Below are 22,621 nucleotides of genomic sequence, written 5' to 3' on the forward strand. Positions count from 1 at the left end.
ACAATGTATATTGGCAGGAACAAATACAACAGCTGTGTGTCATCTGTTCTCTTGTGGCAGCTTTTAAAGAAGAGGCCTTATTTCCAGGTCAACAATTGATAACTCTAGGACTTCAACAGCACTGCCAGCTAAGGAAAACAGAAAACCAGCTTAGCCAGGCCTGCTCTAATCCCATCAACAGGTGCCTGCTGCACAGAATTTAGCAGGTGGGTCTGTTTACCTCTGTGCTGTGAAAAGTTTCACCTGCTGGTATGGAGAAATCAAGTGAAAGTGTTCACAGAACACAGGCAAACAAGGCCAGCCCTCACCACCTGCACATTAAACTGGATAAAGACAAGAAATACCGCAGCTAGTGAATCAGTTGGCAATTCAGCTCTCCAATTAAAAAGAAGGACCCACAGAATCATCTTGGATTTGTTTTTACATGCATATACACTAAATCCTTTAGTATAACGCATCATACAGATAAAAAAAATATTTTGAAGTAAAATAATCTTTAATTACCATGGTAATTAAATTGCACAATTTACTATACACTTTAGTAGATTATTTAGACTGCAATTTTACACGTTTATCTAGAAGGAAACCTTTGAATAAGCACATAAAACTGCCACCATAGAGCTGCTTGCTTATTTTATCCAAAAATCGTAACAGCCATTTTGTGCAATTATTTCTAAGGTCATACAAATAAATTGGTCAGGCAGTTGACGAGCTGACTTTCCTTGCAAAAGTCATTCAGAAAAAGAGAAGCATGGGGGAGAAACCATAAATTGCTTTCCTAATGTTGCTTCATTAACACTGTTACAAATAAAAATGGTGTGGCATGGAAACAGCTTCCCAGATTTCAACTGCACTTATTTTGAGTTTTGCCAAGTGTGGGATATAGTAGATATAGTGATCATAAAAAAGTAATAGATTTGTTAGGCTTCCGGTTTTGAACTTCCCCGAAGACTGTGAAGCTGACCGTGACGATGCGCGGCTTTGGTCCAGGCTTTGGTGTCGGAGAGCCCCGATCGATCCAGATTTGGGGCAGAAGCCGCCTCATAGGGGCAGCAGAGGAAGGGGAGACCGTCAGCTGGGTAGAGGGGAGTCACAACCCCCCCCCCCCCGGCTTGGCAATTACTCCCTCCCGAAGACACCTGAAGCGGTGGTCTAAAATGGCCACCCTGAAGGGGAAGATTAAGCTGGAATAAGATTGTGCAGGAAAGAGAAAGAAGCAAACAGCAGGAGGAATGGGATGATATAATTAAATGGAAGGGACCCCCAGGATTAATATTTCAAAGAATTTTTAAGAAAGGATTTAAAGCAGCGAAGAGAAAGAGAGAGAAAAAGGTGTGAATTGCTTTTGACAGCGACGGGGCTTTGAACCGAGAAAAGTAGAAGCTGGAAGAAGGAATCATCTAATCAATTTGGATAAGTATATTCTGATTCTATATAGGCACTAATAAAGCTGAACTAAATACCAATTGGATTTGATCTTTTTGTTTGGAAGACTGTGGTTTAAAAAGCCCTGAATAATTGGGGGGAAAAGTAGGGGTGAAGATCTGTTATAACAAAGAGTGCCATCTAATTTAAATCTAACTTGTCCTTCTTTTAAAAGACTGTTTCTTAAAAACTTTAAGGAAAATTGATACAATAAAACAAGAACTTTGAAAAATTGAAACATTGAAACAAAGAAAGTAACAGGAAGATTCTGCTCTTGGAGTAATTGTTGATTCTGGCATGGATTTGGCATTGGATTAGCTGAGGACTAAAACTTGAGAGGAAGAAAATAAAAGCTGACTGTTGGAAATTAATTTCAAAGACACTATTTGGATTAAATTGCTAACTAGAAAGTTGTAAAATGGCGATATCTCTTCTGGCATTAAAAATGGAACTTAGAAGCATGGAAGAAATATTACAAGAGCGAGGTGAATAATTGGGCTTTGCTTTAAAATTTATGGAAAATGTGATTGCAGAGTATGAACAACAAAGACAAAAGACAGAAGACGAGGTGGAGCAAATAATAGAATGGGCCAACTTTAATTATCATCGAGAACAAAGAACTCCAGATAGAAAGAAGAAAAGAGTTGGAAATAAATATAGGAGTTTTAATAAATATAGGAGTTTTAAGAAGTTAAATAAAGAGGGGAATATCCAAAAAATTAAAAAAGGGAAAAAGAATCAGCAGAAATCTGAAGGGTGGAAGGAAGCTATAAATAGAGAAGGAGATAAAAATTGGAGTGAAAGAATAAAGGGGAAAATACAAGGGGAAAGAAGGATAAGAAACAGGATTTGGGAACAAAGAAACATGGGAATTGTAAAAAAAAAATGGGGAAAATTGTTTAATTAGACATAGAGATAATGGTTGATTAATATTTAGAGAGAGGATTATCCAAGGTGCTGGGGGTATAAATAAATTTATAGCTATGAAATATAGATTGATAAAATGGAAAACAGAACTGTTATTTCTTGATAATGGAATCTAATGCTCTTTTCCTTTATGTTTAGAGATAATTGTGACAAATGATGGAATATGTTTATTAAATATATTGAAATATTTCTAGGAGTGGAATGCAGGCTTTTTTGTCTAAATATGAATGGAATAATTAATGGAATACGTGTATTAAATATATTGAAATAAATGAAATGATATAGGAGAGCTGAAATGGAATTAACATCAGGGTTTAGGATTAAATGAGTAGATTAATATGTCCTTTTTTTTGAAATTGTAAATAAATCTTATGAAATTAAAAAGGAGAAAAAACATACAGAATCTGATTTATATAGGCTATGTAGTTTTAAAGGGATTATTAATTTTAATGTTTTAGGTAATAAAATGTCAAGTGTTTAATGGGATTTAAAAGGGGAGATAATTAATGAATATGTAACTTAGAGGTGATGCACTTAAACTAATATTTTAGGGGGAAACCAATTTATAGAAGGAGTGTTTTTAATCAGAATTTAAGATGAAATATACAAATGTGACAGTTAAAAGTACTAAAGTATAATAATTATGAAGCTAACATAAGTGAATTAAATAATGAGATAAGCATTTGGAATAATATAATAAAATAGAAAATGTATAAAAGCATTGTTAAGATAAGAAATTGAATACAAAAATTGAATATGTAACTATGGTCCTATTTGTATGTATATGTGAAACCTGTAATCATGCTGTTCACTAAAAAGAGATGTTAAAATGCAAAAACTGAATAAAACTTGTTTTTAAAAAAGTAATACATTTGTTGATACATGTATGTACAGTAGGTGGTTATTTTTATTCTTTATATGTATTTCACTAAAGTAAGAGGAATGCATGTCACTGTGATCTTTCTTTTAAGAAGCGACTGGATGTTTAATTCTATGCCTAACTTAATGCCAAAGGCTTCTAGTTTCAATTATTACTTAAATGTAGCCTTATGGCTAAGCAATCCAATGCTTTTTAAAATGTCTCTTATCCATCCCTTATTCACTGCTCTGCATAATATTCAGCTTGCTGGGTTTTGTGAATTGAAAAGTTTCTTGCTACTCTGCATCACATACTTCAAAATCATGTGCTAAAGATTTGTTGTCTTCTTCAGGCCCAACATGGACAATTTTGGTTTTCAGACTGCTCTTTGTTTTCAGCTTATTTCTGATTCATACATAACCTTTACTTGTAGCTGAAGTAAAATGGTCATTGACAAATCAAATCAAATCAAATCCCTTACTACAGTGATCCCCAACCTTTTTTACGCCGCGGCCTGGTATCCCCAACCTTTTTTATGGCGCGGTACCGACATCAGCTGGGTGCCGCCATCTTGTTTTGATGAAAATGTGCTTCCGGTGAGCTCACCGGAAGCACTTTTTCATCAAAACAAGATGCGGCGGCTTTCTGGTGAGCTTTTCCGGGTAGAAATGGCTTTCTACCGGAAAAGCTCACGAGCACTTTTTCATCAAAACAAGATGGCGGCGCCCAGCAAGCCAGCGGCCCGGTAGGACTTGTTCCACGGACGGTGCACCGGTCCGCGGACCGGTGGTTGGGGACCCCTGCCTTACTAGAGGCCAGTGATCCAGACTAAGTAAAAATAAATAAAACCAAGAGAATAGAAGTACAAAATAGAGCATACAAGATAAAAAAATACACAAAAATGCTTGCACTATTTTGCTATCAGTAAAATGCAAGTTTTACAAGCTGCAAAACAAACTTTGCAACTGCAAGAGTTATTAATACATTTTATATATTATTCAGTCTATCCCAGAAATGGAGTTAGAAGAGGAGTTAAGAGTTCTTTGTATATGTGAAATTGCAATATAATAGAATATTAATTCATGTTTCAATATTACTATCTTCACAAGGGCAGAACCTTTCTATCAATGGAATTTTACCACAAATCTTTTATTGCCCTCTGTTTCAATGCTTTATTGATCTACATAGCATACTAATCAAAGATAATATTATTTCAGAATAGTAGCATTCTCCAGAAATAAAACAATCATGTGTCAGCTGTCCATTACAGCTGAAATTTTGATCTGACTTCCAATTTGTCTAATATTCTTCTAAAAGTGCAGGAGAACTTTGGCCTACAATTTTTATCACCCCTGGCTAATGGCCTCACAGATGGGAGTTGAGATCCAGCAACATTTAGAAGCCAGTAGGTCCCATGTCTGCAGATTAGGGGCTCTAAGTATTGATGAACAGTATCAAAGTTGCAAGAAATGAGAACTTTTCTTAAGACAAGAGAAAATTAAAACTCATGTTAACTTTAGCATAAATTTAAAAACTCAAGAGTTCATATTTAAGAGTAAGACCCTGAGCAGAATCTCTTACTGCATTCTGGTAACCTCCGTAGGCTTTCTGCCAGCTGTCATGTCCTCAAAGTCCTTAAAGATGCTATCATCCCATACTAATTACTGGGCTGAGTGAAGTAGAATAGTAACAAAGCAGCACAAGTCAATATTATACTACTAGTCATACAGGGAAGGCATGCAATATGAAAAGGATTACCAAAGGTTTGTTTCTCCCCTCAATTAGGATAGGAAGCTGTCGTACTTTTTGCCCTTGTTCATTCACTGCATCGCACAGGGTTAGGCAATCTACTGCCTCTGCAATATTATCGAACCAGTTCCAATATCTTCAATCAGCACAGCCAATAATTTGGCATGTGAAAATTGTGGTTGCAAGACCACCCGTTGTCTACTCTCCACTCAGGTGTGAAAACATTTACATTCTAAATTAGATTAAAACCTGAGAAGCAGAACAAGAAGAATTTGCTGACTGGGATTAAGTTATTCATGAAGTTAGGTTCCTGTGAAATCAGTGGTATTTCAATGCAATGAATTCAGCTACTAGGTATTTTAGTAACCTATTTAGTAAGAAAATAGCTAGTCTACTGTATTTTTGTAGTCTTTCCTGAATCTTTTTGCTCATCCCATTTCCAAAGCCAAATGCCATTACAAAACTTGGTGTCAGTTGCCTTATTTGTATCTCCAGAACAGAACAGAGTTGTCTCACTCTTCATTTTAAGGGGACGTTGACTGCAATCACTAAAGCAACTGCAATAGTGTTTTAAACCCATCCCCTCCTTTTGAATGTGGACAGGGAATATCAAATCACCAAGGCACTTTAGCTAGAGTGTCCAAACCCTGAAAATTGCTATCCGATGAAACTCTTGAGCTTTTGTATGTCAATGAAAGAAGACTCAGTGGAGGAAAAAAAAAGAAAGGATTTTTATTAAAAGGTTTTTAAGCAACAGCCTTTCCAACCCAGAATTTAAACAAAGGCACTCACTGTTTACACCATTGGCTGTTAATGGTTCTTTTAAAATTCTTCCAATTCTCTTTCCTTAATGGTCACTCCAGAGTTTCTCCAGATCCTTCCTAGGCAGTTGCCAATGATACATGGTGTTGGCTGGTAGCAAAATGGTAAGTGAAGTTGACATTCTCTCCCAGAAGCAAACCTTTCACCTCTAGAGCCGATTAACAGCTACCAGCAAAACCACTCTGTCAAACAGCCTCCGTGTATTTCCTATACACAGGGGGGCCCTGTAATTTATCCCACTACAATTAAAGCAGTGAGAGAGAGAGAAAGAATGTGTTTTTGAACACAGGCAATTTATGTGCATAAAAAGCCTTCAGAGGGTCCAGCTGGACAAGTGGAATATTTAAAAATGAGTTACTTCACAGCAGTTACTTGAGTCCGCTGAGCCCCTTTGCAGTGAATTATTTGGCTGAAAAGGAAGGCCAGTTCTGGAGGAGGAAAAATCTTGGTTATTTTGCACTTGGTTAAAATAACTTGTTCTACAGATGGGGAGGAGGCTGGGAGATCTTTCCTTTGCATCTTGTTAAGCAGACACTCAGAAGTGGAAGGCAGAATAGAGAAAGATGATTATTATAAAACTGGAAGTACAGATTGAACTGGGAAACTAAAATGTCTTCACATAGCTGCAGAACCCATTTCATGTTTGATTGTAATGCTCTAGCACAGGGGTGTCAAACTCAGGGCCCAGGGTGTGGATCTGGCCCACAGAGCTGCCCTGAAAAGAGTGAAGGACTGGCCCACAGCACCTCTGCCAGCGAAAATGGAAAAGGTTGCTGTGTATGACACAGTGATTTTATGAATCAGTGCTAATAGGATACTGTATCCAATAACTATGGGGCTATGGGGCATTTGACCTTTTTTTTTCAAAGTAACCAAACATGAATGGCAGCAAAGTTCCACTTTGTATTTGTAGCAAAGGCACTCTTTAATGGAAAACAAATAAACAAAAAAACTCTGTCCAATCTGCTGTATATTAGAACAGTTACACAACAGCTGCTTTATTTTAATTGGCCTGCAAAGAAAACCAAAGCTCTGCGATGCAAGAAAAGTCCAGTTTGGCCTGTTTGCAGCCAAATACCTGTCTAAGCCAGCCAGGAGAGTACTTCTTAAATCCATATGTTTCCAAGATCAATGATAGCAGTTCCAAGAGAACCCACAAATGTATTAATCCTGGATTTTTCAAATTCCATGGACCCCTTAACATTTTGTAAGAACTTCATAGGGTTCTATGAGATAGTAAAGCCAGATTTACTAGCCAGATATTAACGGTTAAAAAAAAAACCCCTTCAAATACGGCCAATTTTCATTCATAGCAGGGTTTCTTCTTGATCAAGAATTCTGGGTTTCTTAAAAAAAAAAAAAAAAAGTTCTGTGGCCAAAAATTTTAAAACTCTAGTTGACAAATACACATTAGTGTTTATGATTTGTGTCTGGGAATGTGATCAAAACAGGCAGATTTGCCCTTGGTCATTTTGTTTCTCTGATTAGATAAGAAAATCTCTCTGAAATGGTGACCCAAAGGATCATTAGTTGTCTAGCTGTTACAAAGAAGATCCGAAGCCACATCTTGCATCCTTTTGCTTTCTTTTTTCCCTGTCTTGCACTTTAAGTTTTGTTTTCAATTTTTTTTCTTACTTCGTATTAGTTTTCATCTTCCTTTTCAATGTATAAAAAGAGGTTTATTGAATACCGTATCATACTCAGCCTGGCAGTGATCACCAGACTTTTAAACCCAAGTCCAGCTGTTTTAGAGATAGCAGGGACTGAACCTGAGGCCGTCTACATCAGGAGTGTCAAACTCAAGGCCCGAAGGCCTGGAAACAGCGAAGGACCGGTCTGCAGTGTTTCTGCCAGCGAATACAGAGCTCAGGAGGGCCGTGGACAGGCCTCCTGAGCTACATTTTTGCTGGCAGAGGGTTGCAGGAGGCCATCGCAGCTGAAAACAGAGCAAGCGAGGGCCGCGGGTGGCCATCCTGAACTCCGTTTTCACTGGCAGAGGGTTGTAGAAGGCCATCACAGCCAAAAACGGAACCCAGGAGCCCGTTTTCACTGGCAGAGCACTCGGGCCACCACAGGTGCTCCCAACACAAGTGACATTGAGGTGGCCACACCCACCCCAGCCCCCTAAGGTCAAACACAACCCTGATGCGGCCCTCAATGAAATCCAGTTTGACACCCCTGGTCTACATCAAAACATATGTTCTACCACTGAGCTATTATTATTTAAATGTTTCTCATCCTTTAAAATAAACTGTATGAAACAACATATCAACCTAGTCTTGTTTATGTTACAGTGCCTATAAATGAAAAGTAACCAATACATTCAGTCTTCCTTATCCTTCTCGCTAGGGATTTAAAAGATATCAACTTTTCACATTGACTAAAGTGTTACTTTGCTCCCAGGCTATAATTAAGACATCCAATTTGTTCTGTTGCAGACAGTTTACAAACTGCCCATTTCTGGAAACATTTACACATTTCCTATGTACTTTCCAATTAAAATATGTTTCCCCCTTTTTTTTTCTCCTCTGCCATGGCAATGAAGGCTCTTCCACCCCACCCCCTAAGAGGTTCTCAAGTTCAGATAATAAAAATCACTCCACATTTAAGGTGGAGGACTTCCTTGTTTATATTTCAATGTGGGTTAAAAAAAAATCTAAGGATATGGTTAGTTTAAAAAAGAAAGGAAATTGGCAAGCAAGTACTTTTAAAGTTCATCAAGGCTTATACAATTTGCTGTATTAACTTAAGCAAGTATTTGAATGCTTTTTAAAAACTTATTTACTAATAAATGTCCTGCTGGATTCCAAAGGCTTTAACAATAATTTTTCATACAATATTCCAGTAAAAAAGTTATTTATAAAAAATCTAACCCCCATCTCAACTTATTATCAGGAAATAACTCATTCAAGTTCCAGCGAAACTGCTTGTTTTCTACAACAGCTACACAAATTTAGAACACAAGGACAAGAGAGGAAATTCTGCCCAGCCTTGATATCACTGCAAGGAAATGCATTATAAATTCAGATGAAAAGCACCAAATATGGGGCCAAAATAATCATAAATTCACACAGACAAAATGGCAGTTCCTCCTCCTAAATTGATGATGGATTGGAAATAGAAAAGATCCATTCTTACCAAAACTGAACACTTACTGGATTAGTGGAGAATCTGTGACTCTCAAATGTTTCTGAACCATAAATCCTAGCACTCCCACTCAGTTCAGTGAGAAAAAAAAGGATGTTGGGAGTTATAGTTCAGCACTATCACTGACTATTTATCATTATTATCACATCTGCTAGCTTTCACTAAGACACTTTGCTCAGAATAGCTGAATGCTAAAGAGGAGAGTATTTTAGAACTGGGATAAAATGAATGGTTAGCTGTTAAACCCACACCAATAGGTAGTCCAGACTGTCAAATAGCACAAACAGTACAAAATGAGAGGGAGCCCACCAACAGATAACTAATTATTAATCCCAGCTTGGGAACAGAAGCAGGTTATAAGAGCTTTCCGGAATGCCAGGAGTATGCACCATACATATCTGGGGGATAGATGCTGTTCCAGAGGATAGGGCCTGTGATTGAGATGGTTTCTCAGCCCCATAGGCTGGCAGCATTGAACTGGAGGGACCTGAAGCACATCCAGTCTGCCCAAATGTTTGGGGAAGGCAGATGCAATTGGAGATAGGCCGTCTTCTAGATCCTATTCCATGAAAGGTTTTGACCAGCACCTCAGATTACACCTAGAAGCTAATTGACAACCAATGCAGCTCATGTAGTAATAGGGACACATCGGCCTACTGTGAAGTGCCTGGACTTTCGCATTTTGTACCAGTTGTAACTTCTGAATGGTCTTTAATGAATTAATGTGCTTATACATATATATTTATATTACAGTCTTCCTGTTTTACTGACCAACTATTATTTATCAGCAGTATAGTATTAAGTAATAATATCAGCAACAATAATTTTCATGGTAGAAGTACACCCAAACATACTTTTAAAAAATTGGATCTAGGAGAACTGTAAGTGCTGAAGACATCTTTATGTTATAACTCTATAAAGATAGCAATTATTTATTTTAAAAGAAAACTGTACTTGCTCCAATATTTTCTTATATCAGCACGTATGAAGAAGCATATCAAACCAAGATTTTTCATCATTTTTTTGGTATGGATGCAACTTAATTTTAAGATACTAGATGGCTTATACTCTTTGCATATTTACTCAGTCAGGAGGAAGTCCCACAGAGATTCATTTTCAAATAAGAAAACATATGGAAACGAGGCTTAAACATGCTTTGTCACAGCAGGTAACATTATCTAGCTGACCCTGGCTCAGACTGAAAAAGCTAAGCAGAGTCGGACATAGTTAACACTGATTAAGATGTCAGTTTAGCCCAAGGAAATCTTTTATTTTCTTTTTTTTTAATGTATATTTTTTTTATTCATGAACATTTTGAATACAGTGTATTGTCAGGATTATTTATTTATTCAAATTTGCCAATTTCCAGGACCAAAGCATGTTAACAGTCAGTGAAGTTCTTTTGCTTTTGTACCCTGCAGACAAACACAACTAAATCTAGCTGAAACAATTTCAGTCCTGTGACATGTGCCTAAAATAATGACATCATTCCAGTGGTGGGATTCAAAAATTTTAACTACCGGTTCTGTGGGTGTGCCTTGGTGGGCGTGAAAGGGAAAGGATACTTTCAAATCTCCACTCAGAGGTGGTATTTGCCAGTTCTCCAAACTACTCAAAATTTCCGCTGGTCAGAATCTGCTGAATACCACCTCTGCATCATTCAGCTTCCTTCAAAGTTCTAATACTAGTTGCTACTATAAGGAGAAGAATATCTGCTCAGAACTTTTGAGTATTTTGAGCTCTTAATTGTGTTGCATTATTCTGCTCTATTAGGAGATACTTTGATTCTGCAGAGAAGCTCCACATCTCCACCTAAAAATTAACAATTGATGACAAAATTTTAAGTCCCCTTACAACATCCCTGTCAATGAGTGCTTATGGAGAATCCATGACAGTATATAACACAGATACAACTCTACCCATGTACGGTGTTTTTGTCATTCTCAATAATATGCAGTTGAGCAAAATATTTAGATTAAGAGTTTTTCAAAATCAGTCTTGAGGAGGTTTAAACATCTGAAATCTGCAGGAGTGTCAATTTTCTATCTTCCCTTTAATAATAGCAATATTTCATTTTCTCTTGACATACATATGCTGAGCAAAACAAACAGGTTGAGAGTATCAGTCTGCCATACAGCTATTCAAGAAAGAAGTCCACAAAAATTGTGAATATTATGTAGTGGGTATGATGTGTTTAAAAAGCATGCAACCTCACTGCATTTTCTTGCTGACTGACAAAACATCTTAATCTAATCTAGTACGCCAACATTCATGGCTATTAGAATTGTGTGTGCGTGTTTGTGTGCACGCACACACAACTGGCAATTACCACCTTTGACTGGTCCACCCCTATCTATTCTCTGCCTTCCGAGTCCCAGCTGATCAGCTGGGTCTTCTTTTGTTGCCCTGCACAGGAGAACGGAGCTGGAAATCAGGTTAGCGGGGTGAGGGGGAATGGGATTTTGCAGTATCATTCCCCTGGAATGCGGTGGGAATGGAAATTTTACAGTATCCTTCCCCTACCACGCCCACCAAGCCACACCACCCCCACCAAGCCATGTTACGCCCACCAAGCCATGCCTACAGAACTGGTAGTAAAAAAATTTGAATCCCACCACTGTGTATGTGTGTGTGTGTGTGTGTGTGTGTGTGTACATATATACACACATACATACATACATACATACATACATACATACATACATCAGGTTAATATAAAACATATAAACTTTTCAACACAAGGTACCTATTTCTATTTTTTCCACAACAACCCTGTGAGGTAGATTGGGCTAAGAAAGTGACTGGCCTAGTCACCCAGCTGGCTTACACACCTAAGGTGAGAATCCTCACCTGTGGTTTTAAGCCACACCTTAATTACTACACCAACACAAATAAAATAAAAAAAACCACAATATGCAAAATGTCTCAGATAATTTAGCCTCTCCTATCTGCTGATGAAAAGGCCCCATTTTGTAATCTCAAAGTTTCTGCCATTCAGTATAGTGTAACATGCCTCACCCTGGCACTTTCGATATGTTAGGGTACAATTCCTATTAACCCTGTTAAGCACTTCTATTGTGGCTGAAGATTATAGGAGTTGCAGCTCTGGAGAGCACAGGCTGGGCAAATGGGTACATGCTAAGCCAGTGAAAAAATGGAGGAAACTACAAGTAGACCTCAGTTTACAACCAAAATGAAGCCCAAAATTTCCACTGCTAAGCAAGACGGTCAAGTGAATGTTGCCCCATTTTACGACCTTTCTTGCCACTGTTGTTAGGTAAATCGCTGCAATTATTAAGCTAGCAACACGGTTGTTAAGTGAATCTGGCTTCCCCAATTGACTTTGCTTGTCAGAAGATCTCAAAAAGTGAGCACATGACCCTGGGACACTGAAACAGCCATAAATACATGCCAGTTGCCAAGCATCCAAATTTTGATCACGAGACCATGGGGATGCTTGTAAGCGTAAAAAACAGTCATCAATCACTTGTTTCAAGTGTCACTGTAACTTCAAACGGTCATTAAATGGATAGTTAAAAGCTGAGGACTGCCTGTATATAGGGACCATATAAGAACCAAAAACTAGAGGGAAAAATGGAGTGAATCAGGGCAAATCGCTGAGTTGCTATTGTATGAGAAAAACTGGAGGAAACAGTACTAAGTATGTATTACCTGTGTACCATCTTTAGCTCTCAGAGGAAAGGAGGGTTAAAATTTAGCAATCTGTAAAAACATGACATATGAATACAGAGAAACACTGTCTGCTACTATTAGGAAATGATAAAAATCAGAGTTTAGGGAGTTTGGATAACTAATAGGGCAAGCAAACCATAGAACTGGAGGCTAGGGAAATAATAATATGATTGACCCCATTGGACATTTTATAACAGATAATAAGATGAGACAGTCCTCTCATATGCTCCATTTGAAGCTCCTTAGAGAAAGGGTGGAACACAACCACAGTGCATTTTAAAAAACATGACTAACCAGCCAAATGTTTGGCTGCTGTCTTTGGTGGCTTCAGCGTCAGACCACACTGACATTTTATAGCATCTACATACACTCAAGACATTCTAATATAAAACTTTATGCCTCTCTCTTTCTCTCTCACACACACAGATTGACAATAAATGCGTAAGTTTGCATACATTCATCAGAATGGAATCCTATACATGATTCACAGAATTAAATATGAATATTTTTAATTTATTTCTAAAACCACCCATCTCCAACAAGACTGCTGCACACAAGTAAATCAATGGCAAAAAAGACATGCAATTACAAAATGAAACATAAGCAAAACAAAATCCACTTCAAAGAAAAAAGATTATTCTCAGCATGCTCCCTTCCCCCCCAAAGTCAGGATTTTATACAGCATCTAGACTTGGATTTCTAATTGTCCTGTGTTCTTTAATCAAATCCTCCATCTTTTTTTCTTTCTACCCAAAAGGAAGGAAGACAAAACAAAGTATCTGATTGTGCTTTTTGATGAATAGTGATGGCTGTTGTCCATCTGAAGCATCACAAAACATGGACTACAGCACACACTTTAGTTGAAGTCTCATCAACAGATGCAGACTCACAGACTGTTTAGAGACATGGTGCTAATATATATATAGCAAGGGGTTAATACACTGGTAGAGTGAGATTTACAACACAGGAAAAATGCACAGGATTATATTATAAATCCATTAGATTTTTAAGTGCCACAAAACTCTTTGGATTTCCTTGTTGAAAAAAAACTACTATGTATGGAATGCATCAAAGTGAAACAACATCTAAACATTATTTTAGATTTTTCTTATCCAGCCTTTATTAAAAAGTGTGTGTGTGTGTGTGTGTGTGTGTGGTTTGCACGTGTGCATGCACACACACGCACACTTCCTTCTCCTATTTTTCCCATAACCACCATCCTATGAGGAGGGTTAAGTTGATAGAGAGGGACTGGCCCAAGATCACTCACCTGGTTGCCAACCAGGCACATGAAACCAAAACTTTCATCTTCTACACAATCTTCCTCAGCACCAATATTCAAATGTCTTATGCTATTCCAATTAGTCATTTTAACCAAGTTTTTTATAGACCAATTTCCCAAAGCATAATGCTCCCTTATGCTATTGGAATCTCATGTGTTTAGAACTTCCATTTAAGCAAGGGCTTTTCCCCAACTGTATGACACTACAATCTCCATCATCCTCAACCAAGTAATGCTCACCCCGTCACACAAGGTCTCTGGAGAAAACCAAGCTGGGAAAGACTGGCAAAGGAAAGCTATTCCACACTGCAATTAGATTGACAGATTCAGAAGTGATTTACCAAGTACTTGATCTAGCGCATAAAAAATGCTACTTTTGAGAACTGGCCTTTGAAACTGTGCCTCTTTCTATTCACCTTGTTAATTTAAAGATGGCCCAGGAAATCCTTAAAAAAAACAAAAAACAAAGGAGATTCTGTTCAAAAAAGTAGGTGGATAAGCAAAATGCCCGGAGAACAAGAACAAATTCTCTCTAGAAAAAACATCATTTACATAACATGACCATATAGAAGATGAGTCTACTCATCTAACAAGTCTTTTGCTCTGTAAAAATAAAAAGTGAATGATCATTCAAATGAGCCAGCAAGTCATCAGAAAGTAAAATGCAATGTTCCACCTTCTCTTTCTCATTTACATTCTGGATGTTACTACAGTTTACAATTGGTGAGATGTTCCAGATTTAAATTTCAAGCTGTCAGTCCAACACAAATATTAAGCCTTTTTAATTCCAGATTCCTCAGTATGAATCATAAGATGTTTGAGACTATTGACAGTTAAATAGCATCCTAAAAGAAAAAGATAAGATCTTTATCAAAGTAACTGTTAACGCGTCCGGATTATTCATTAACTGATTATTCTACAAATGTGTATGTAACCTATCAAGATTTGGTTTTCTGAGGTGGTTTATACCACATTAGAATCAGAAAAAGTAGTTTTAGTTCCCATTTACTAAGAAAGCTTTTAAAAACTTATGAATGCCAGTTAATGCTCAATCTCAAATGGGATTCCTAGTGGCCATATATTTAAGAAACTGAATTTTGTCCAACTCTTGGAAGCTTCATCAAGGCTGTTTCATCTCCTAACAGATCATTCACATTAGCTCACTGTTAATATTGCTAATTTTGCAGGATAATTTTTCATCTCAAAGGTTTGCCCACAGCATTGCTGAAATTAAATCAGAAGCCTTCCTTTCAAGCAAATTGGAAATTTTCATACTGGGATTTGAATGAGGAAGTGCTAAATTTCCTACTTGTAGACTGTATATGACTATCTGTTTCCATAAGTAACTGAAATAATTATATTATATATGATTATTTCAGTCACTCATATGAATAATCATATTCATATTGTATAAATACAATAGTAAGACATCAAAAGGGACAAAATATACTACAAGGATTATAACACATGTGTAAAAGTTCTGGATAAAGACAAAACTGAAAGATTGATCATATCAGTGCTAACAAGAATACAAGAATTCTGCAAAAACAAGATTACCCAGTCCTGAAATTGAACAAAATAAAATAAAAGCAGTTGATTTTCAAGTTTTTCAAAATTTCTAGATTATTTCTCAGCAAAGACTTTAGGAGTTTCATTATGTTTTTCTTGAATCTGACAACACAGCACCCTTGTCTCAGTTAATATTAGGGAAATAGTTTCCTCCAGAAAGAAAAACAAAACAAAAAACACAGCTCTCTTTTTTCAGTGGCCATAGCAGACAATATCCTTTTTAACAAAAAAAGATAAGGCTGCTTTTATTACACAAGAAGACATTTTGGGACAAAGGAAGCAATAACTTTCATGCTACATTCAACAGAGAGTCCAAATATGGTCACAATAGAGAGGTGGGTGCATTTATTGAGTAGAATGCTGTAACAGCTTGTATTAAATAAAACATCAAAGGACTGTTGGAAATACAGAAGTTGTTTTGTTTTCAATCCACAAAAAAAACCTGTGAAAAACACTATGTTGCTGCTACACACGTGCCCTCAAATCCCTTATTCATATTTTAGCCAAAAAACCTGGGATTAATTTTTCAGAATTAAGGATTGCCTTAAACTACAGATTGTTGCTAACTTATCTCTGCTGGCTATTCCCTGCACTGCTGTCATGCTTACCAGGTAAACTTCTGCCCTTCCAACAGAAGGTGACATCAGGTTGAAAGATTGAAAAATAATCATAATAGCCACTATCTACAAAACTACTTAAGGTTCATTCAAAAATGTTTAGAATGTTAGAATAATTTTCCATGAGCAATAAATCACAACAGCTACTACCAACAATACTTTAAAAATCCTTTTGTTTCAATATTGAAATGGAAAACTGCTTTTTGAATAGGAATGCACAATTAGTTGTACTCTTCTTTGGCTGATAATAACATATATTATGTATGTACTTCAATTAATTTACTTATAAAAAGGGGAGGGGGAGTATCCTCTCTGATCACAATGGCTAAAAAACAATGGCATATACTTTGAGTTATGCAACAAAACTATCACAAAGGTACAAAAATAAATTGAAGAGCTTTTTAAAAAAAAAAAACTCACAAACTGCCCCCAAACCCAGAAAAAAAAAATAGTTGCAGCATTTAAATCTACTCTTAGCCCTAACCATTTTGCATGGCTGCTCTGCAGCAATCTCCATCCCCAGTCAAGAACTATTGAGTGCATAACTTAACAGGGGGGAAAGTGCTATTTTTCTATGCTAGTTTTTCAAGCAGAATTGTATTTTGCACAGTAAACTCTTTTCTACATCTATGTATAAAAGTTATTGCAGAATGAGGATGGAGAAAGACTATCAGAAGTATTTAGCATGTTTAGATGCCATAAAAATAACCCCAACCTACAAAAATACAATGATTTCAACCAAAATTCATTTTCTTTATTTGCTAACATTTCATTTGTAAAGTTATCCCTATAATTAAAAAAAATGAAAAGTTTACTTTAAAAAAGACACGGCCTTCTAAAATGTGTAATTTAAACAGCAGAAAAACACTTACGTTTTCAATAATGACCCTGATCAGGCAGCATATCTGCCTTTCTCCTTTTATCTTTTTTTGATAATTCTGTAAGCTAAGGTGAGAACCAAGATTAACTAGTTTGCAGAAAGATTAATGTGAAGCTTTCTATTTTAAATCCAGCACCAACTGTGTTAAAGTTTGCTCCAACTTCATAGTATTGCAATCATTATTCTAATAAACTTTGTTCCAAATATGAATTAAATCCTTTGAACACCTGACACACAAACAAACAGATTATGTCATCTGATATATGTTTACTTAGAAGTGAACAAACACAGGTTCTCTTAACTTAAAACCTGCTCACAAACATTGATGAAAACCCGAGTGGTTGCAATAGAACTTCCTTCCTGATAGAAGTATTTAAGTCTGCAGTTCTACGAATTTAAAATCCAGCTGAAAAAGCAAAACAGCAACCAAAAATATTTCCTTTGTTCCTATTATATTTCAAGAAAATTTACAATGAGCTAGAAACCTTACAAACACAAGACCTTTAAACCTTGGAAAACAGCTGCTATTTACTGAACAATATAGTTCCAATAGAACTGCCAAAGCAGTTTTCATTTTCTCTCTCATACACACAAAATCACAAAAAGCAAAGCTGCTTCTGCAGCATTCTAATCACAATGAAGTATTATATTCTACCCATGTACTTGCTGGGAATCAAAACCAGTCTGTGCTTAATGCTGGGGGGGAACACATTTAATCATTGCACAATACTTCACAAGAAATGCTTACCTACAATCTTTAAGCCATATTGCAATCTTTTCATTGGGAATAGCGCCTGCAGGACAGAGGGAGGGCAGCAGAGTAAAACAAATCCAAGGGGAAAAGAGTTAGTTGATGAACCAGGTTAATTAAAAAAAAAAATGCCTACACAGAATCTTAAACTAAGTTACCTGCAATGCAAATTAATCCATGCACATCATTTGGGAACAAAGGAAGCGATCATAATCTCTTCATTCCCATATCATTTAGGAACAAGAAAAACAGCAGGGAGGTACAATTAAGCATCAGATGTGTAATCCTATATAAATACCCTCAGGGAGTGAGACCCCTTTAATTCAATTCAATGCAATATAGTATAACAATACTTGATCCAATACAGTGCAGTCAGCACATTAAGAGCATTCTTAGTCATTCATATATATATATATATATATATATATATATATATATATATATATATATATATATATATATATATATATATATATATATATATATATATATATATATATTTTCGGTATTATGTATGGTGTGGTTGTTGTTTTTCCGTCACATCTACTGCCATCACTTCTGTACAGACGGACACAATACAGAAGCCTGATGATGGCAGATGAGATTCTGCTGAAACGTGCTACACTAAAGAACAACTATGACGTGAATACCGAACAAAACCCATATATATATATATATATATATATATACACACACACACACACACACAATATATATATACATATATACACACATATATATATACATATATATTATATTATATTATAATAAATAATATAATATAATATAATATAATATAATATAATATAATATAATATAATATAATATAATATAATATAATATAATATAATATAATATAATATAATATAATATATTATATTATATTATATTATATTATATTAATTATATAAAAGCCAGCCTAACCAGGACAGAGGTTTGAGGGGAAGCAACCTTCTCCCCAAGGTCAGCACAGCTTACTTTCTCCAAAAGGAAAAAAAAAAGTCGCAGAGGATCATTTCGACAAGCGGGACCTAGAAGTCCTTCCCACCCTGCTCTCCCGGATTTGTCCCGACAGGAGCAGGCAAAGTCTTGGGTCTGGCATGTGAAAGGCTAAAGCCGATTTCCTGAGCTATAAACTTCAACGGACGTCATCGAACGCCCGTCAGAAGCGCCATCCTCGCCTCGCGCATCAGAATGCGGGAAGCGCCCGAGTATAAATCTGCGCTTCAGCCTTTCAGGTGTCCCCGAGACTCTTTTATTTTTTGCACCTCGCCAGCCGCGGGGAGAGAGGACCAAGCGACTCGCCGCCTGCAGAGACTGACCTCCTTCCGCAGTCAAGGGCAACTTGGCTCCGCACAGCTCCTCCTCCTCCTCTTCTTCTTCCTCCTCCGCGGCCAAATCCGCCGGTTCTGGAGATAGGCGCTCGGCCTCCGACGCTTGCCAGGAGTCCCTGCTTTTAGCCCAGGCTTTTCTCTTTTGCGCCACACCTTGCCATTCCTCGCCAGCGGCGGCTACCATCTTCTCCTCTTCCTCCATTGGGGGCTCCTCCTTAAGTTACCGCTCGCTTGGCCTCCCGACACCGCGGGGCTCCCCGCCACCTCCTTCTCCTCCTCCTCCTCCTCCTCACGCAAGCGACCCGGCTCGGGCGGGCGGGCCGCCGTTCCTCCTCCTGCTGCTGCTGCTGCCAAAACGCCTCCAACCTGCATGGAAAATAAATAAATAAAGCAGATCCGGAGGCGGGTGTCTCTCGCGGGCGCTCAATCGAGCCGGGCTGCGAGGAAGCAAGCGGGCTCGGCTTGAATTCCTCCGCAGCTCCTGCGCGCGCGCGCAAAAAAGAAAAAGAAAAGAAAAAGAAAAAAAGGCCGATCCTTTCCGGAGTTGCCGAGGCGACCGGGGAAGCAAGCCGAAAGGAGGGTTGGGCCGCCGCCCCAACATCTGCCCTAAAAGCACAGCTGGCAAGAAAGCATCCCGGCCGAGCAATAGGCGCAGCCTCTTTTTCCGCCTTGCAATGCCGAAAACCCAACATTTCCTCCCCCCATCCCGGTCTCTTTTTCTTCCCCCTCCTTCCAGGGCTTGCAGGACAAGCTTTCCCTGCTTATAGCCGAAGGGGGGCGGCGGCGGCGAAGCGAAAGCGCCCGGACAAAAACTTAAAGCATACTCCCGGCCAAACCAGGCTAAAGCCCCGTACGAGGCAGGGGGCGCGGACCCTCATTAAGTTCTAATCTATTTTCTTCCCCGCCTTTACCCTGCCCGCCTTTTGAGTGACCCGAGTTTTGATACGGCTTCTGCTGCAGGGGGCGAATCCGCCCGCCTCTACCGACACCCACCCTTCAATCCCGGGCGAAGGAATCCTTTGACAGGCTTTGAAACTCACGTACGACACTCGCTTCCCTTGGCCTGTGCAGCGCGCTCGGCAACGGGGCGAGGGTGCCTCTCGCCGACTTCCTCATACTGCGTCTGGCGGGAGGCAAGCATTGCGACGGCCGCGGCGGCTTCTGCTCACGTGACGGGGAGCAGAGGCAACCCGGGCTAGCCTGGTCGTGCCTCGGGGGAGGGGTCGGGGGTCCGGTTAGCCGGCAGTCGGAGAATAGCGGTTACACTTATATATACTGCCTCACAGTGCTTTACGGCCTTCTCTAAGCGGGTTTTTTTATTATTATTTTTTTACAGAGTCAGCATAATTACCCCCCACCCAACAATCTGGGTCCTCGTTTTACCGACCTCGGAAGGATGGAAGTCCGAGTCAACCTTGAGCCCGTGATGAACTGCCTCAAGAATTTGCAGCTCGATGCTCTGCTGAGAGGGGATTGGGGCGAGGGACGAATAACGGGAAAGGTGGGTGGGAGGAGAAATCGAGAGCCCCTTTCTGGCCTTGTTTCGTGCAGCCTGTTTGCCTCTCTCTGGTCCTGAAGTTAACTTCATATAGTAATTGTTTACATTCAGAACACCAAAGTTACAATGGACCTGAACAAAGGGACTTATCACTGGTCTTTGAAATTCCAGTTGTTGCATTGCCCCTGTGGTCACATGAACAAAATTCAGACCTATCCACATTTACAGCCAGCTTTTGGTAGCCTATCTACCTTTTGCTGCCAGCTGTCCTTGCCCCCACCCCTGCCCATTGCTGCTGCACCTACTACATTGCCCACCACTACTGGGGCCTTCTTTCACACATACCTCAGTGCTCCAGTGTAAAAGAAGGCATGCAAAAGATTCCTGCGGTATAGTAGTGGTGGCAAGGATAGCCCAAAGGGCAGCGATAGGTGGGTAGGAGAAGTTAGAATGGAGACAGTCCCTTATTTTCTTTCAAGAATAGCTTGCGTACAGGTGGGTCCTCGCCTAATGAAACCAACTGAGATTGCCAGAACTACCTTCATTAAGTGGAGTAGCTACATTATATTGTGCTTAATGTTAGTAATGGACTTGCCAATTAAGATTGTTAAGTGAAGACTACCTGTACAGCATCATTCGGATAAAGCAGCAGAGCAATGTTGTGATCCCTTAGCTGAGGGAGATAGAAACCTGAACACTAAAACTTGACATCTCACCATACCATTGATGTAAAAATTGAAAAACAAAGGAGCCAGAATCCATCCCCTTTTGAGTTTTAACCAGGAGTGGGATTCTACCAGTTTGCACCTATTCGCTAGAACCAGTTGTTAACATTCTAAGCAGTTCTGAGAACCAGTTGTTAGAAGAAATTACTGGCCTAATCCTGTAAGGAAGGCAGGAAGGAAACATTCTGGTGTTGCTTACAGAAACTGCCTCTCCGTTAACCCTTATTACGTTCTTGGCAGGACTAGACTTCCTGTCTCAGGAACTTCTCTGGAGTTTTTTTCCCCTCCTTTGCTGGTACTTTGCTTGTGTGGAATGACCATTCAAAGTTACAATGGCACTGAAAAAAGTGACATGACCATTTTTCATACTTACGACTGTTGCAGCATCCCCACAGTCATGAGAGGCCAGGTGAGGAGATGCATGCCTCGATGTGAGTGATATTGAGTTGGCCATGCCCAGCCAATAACATGACCGCCAAGCCATGCCCACCAACTAAGCCACGCCCACAGAACCAGTTGTTAAAAAATTTGAATCCCACCCCTGGGTTTAACCAACTTTGTGAGAAACCCTTGTGTCACAGTCATGTGAGCACAAGTGACAGTGACAGAGAAAAAATGACCCAGAGTCACCCAGTTAGTTGCACCAGCTGAGGATGGGTTTAAACTCTGGTCCAGGCCTAGGGAAACATCTTAGCCACTGTAACACATTTACAATTAACACACTATTCTGAATATCTAGATCCTGATTTTTCATAAGAAGGTTCCAGGTTAACTTAAAAGATACTAATGTCACCATCATTTTGTAAACAAAAAATCTTTACACTCAGCATTGGGGATTTACAGCAACCAGATTTTAAAATCCCAGCCACAGTATTGTAACACAGTGTTATTGTTTCCATCCCACCCCCAATTTGACTAAGGTCAAATTGAGTATAATATAGGAGCATGAACAAGAGTCATATGGCAGCCAGGGGATTCCACATCAGTCATTTGTCCCACCATCCTCCTCTTCCTGCTCTTTCTAAATCAGCACCCTTTCCTGCTACTGGATGGAAAAACCCCTCGGCCAAATAGTGGTTCCTTCCATTTCAGTCATTCATGCTCTGATTACTTCATGACTTGACTCTATCTTGAAGACTGCCTGGAAGTTTCAACTGGACCACAATGCAGAGGTACAAGCAGTGATGGACATGTCTTGGTGCATCCATTTAACACTTATGAGTGATGTATGTCCCTCCCTTCCTTCCTTCCTTCCTTCCTTCCTTCCTTCCTTCCTTCCTTCCTTCCTTCCTTCCTTCCCAACTAACCTTCCAAGGTTCTCAACTGTCCAAGAAGTTAATATG

General features: G+C 38.8%; 1 protein-coding gene across 10 annotated transcripts in view; it reads right to left on the reverse strand.

Annotated features, from left to right (window-relative positions):
- ITPRID2 (ITPR interacting domain containing 2) overlaps positions 1 to 20,210 on the reverse strand; it is a 67,564-nt gene extending 47,354 nt beyond the window's left edge. For 3 of the 10 annotated variants that reach the window (XM_087949627.1, XM_087949625.1, XM_087949634.1), the window contains exons 1-3: positions 20,096 to 20,210; positions 19,044 to 19,421; positions 17,719 to 17,764 (exon numbers count right to left, since the gene is read on the reverse strand). In XM_087949627.1, the coding sequence (XP_087805753.1) occupies positions 17,719 to 17,764; positions 19,044 to 19,257 (260 nt within the window). In that variant the 5' untranslated portion in view covers positions 19,258 to 19,421; positions 20,096 to 20,210. Of the gene's footprint in view, positions 1 to 17,718; positions 17,765 to 17,879; positions 18,036 to 18,699; positions 19,537 to 20,095 lie in introns of those variants that run through there. The other 7 variants (XM_087949632.1, XM_087949631.1, XM_087949628.1 and 4 more) reach the window with 6 other exon arrangements.
- Between the last annotated feature and the right edge of the window lie 2,411 nt (positions 20,211 to 22,621).

This window comes from Notechis scutatus, chromosome 1 (genome assembly GCF_049901735.1).
Source record: "Notechis scutatus isolate UNSWTSFEM ecotype Mainland chromosome 1, rNotScu1.2, whole genome shotgun sequence".
NCBI lineage: Eukaryota > Metazoa > Chordata > Lepidosauria > Squamata > Elapidae > Notechis > Notechis scutatus.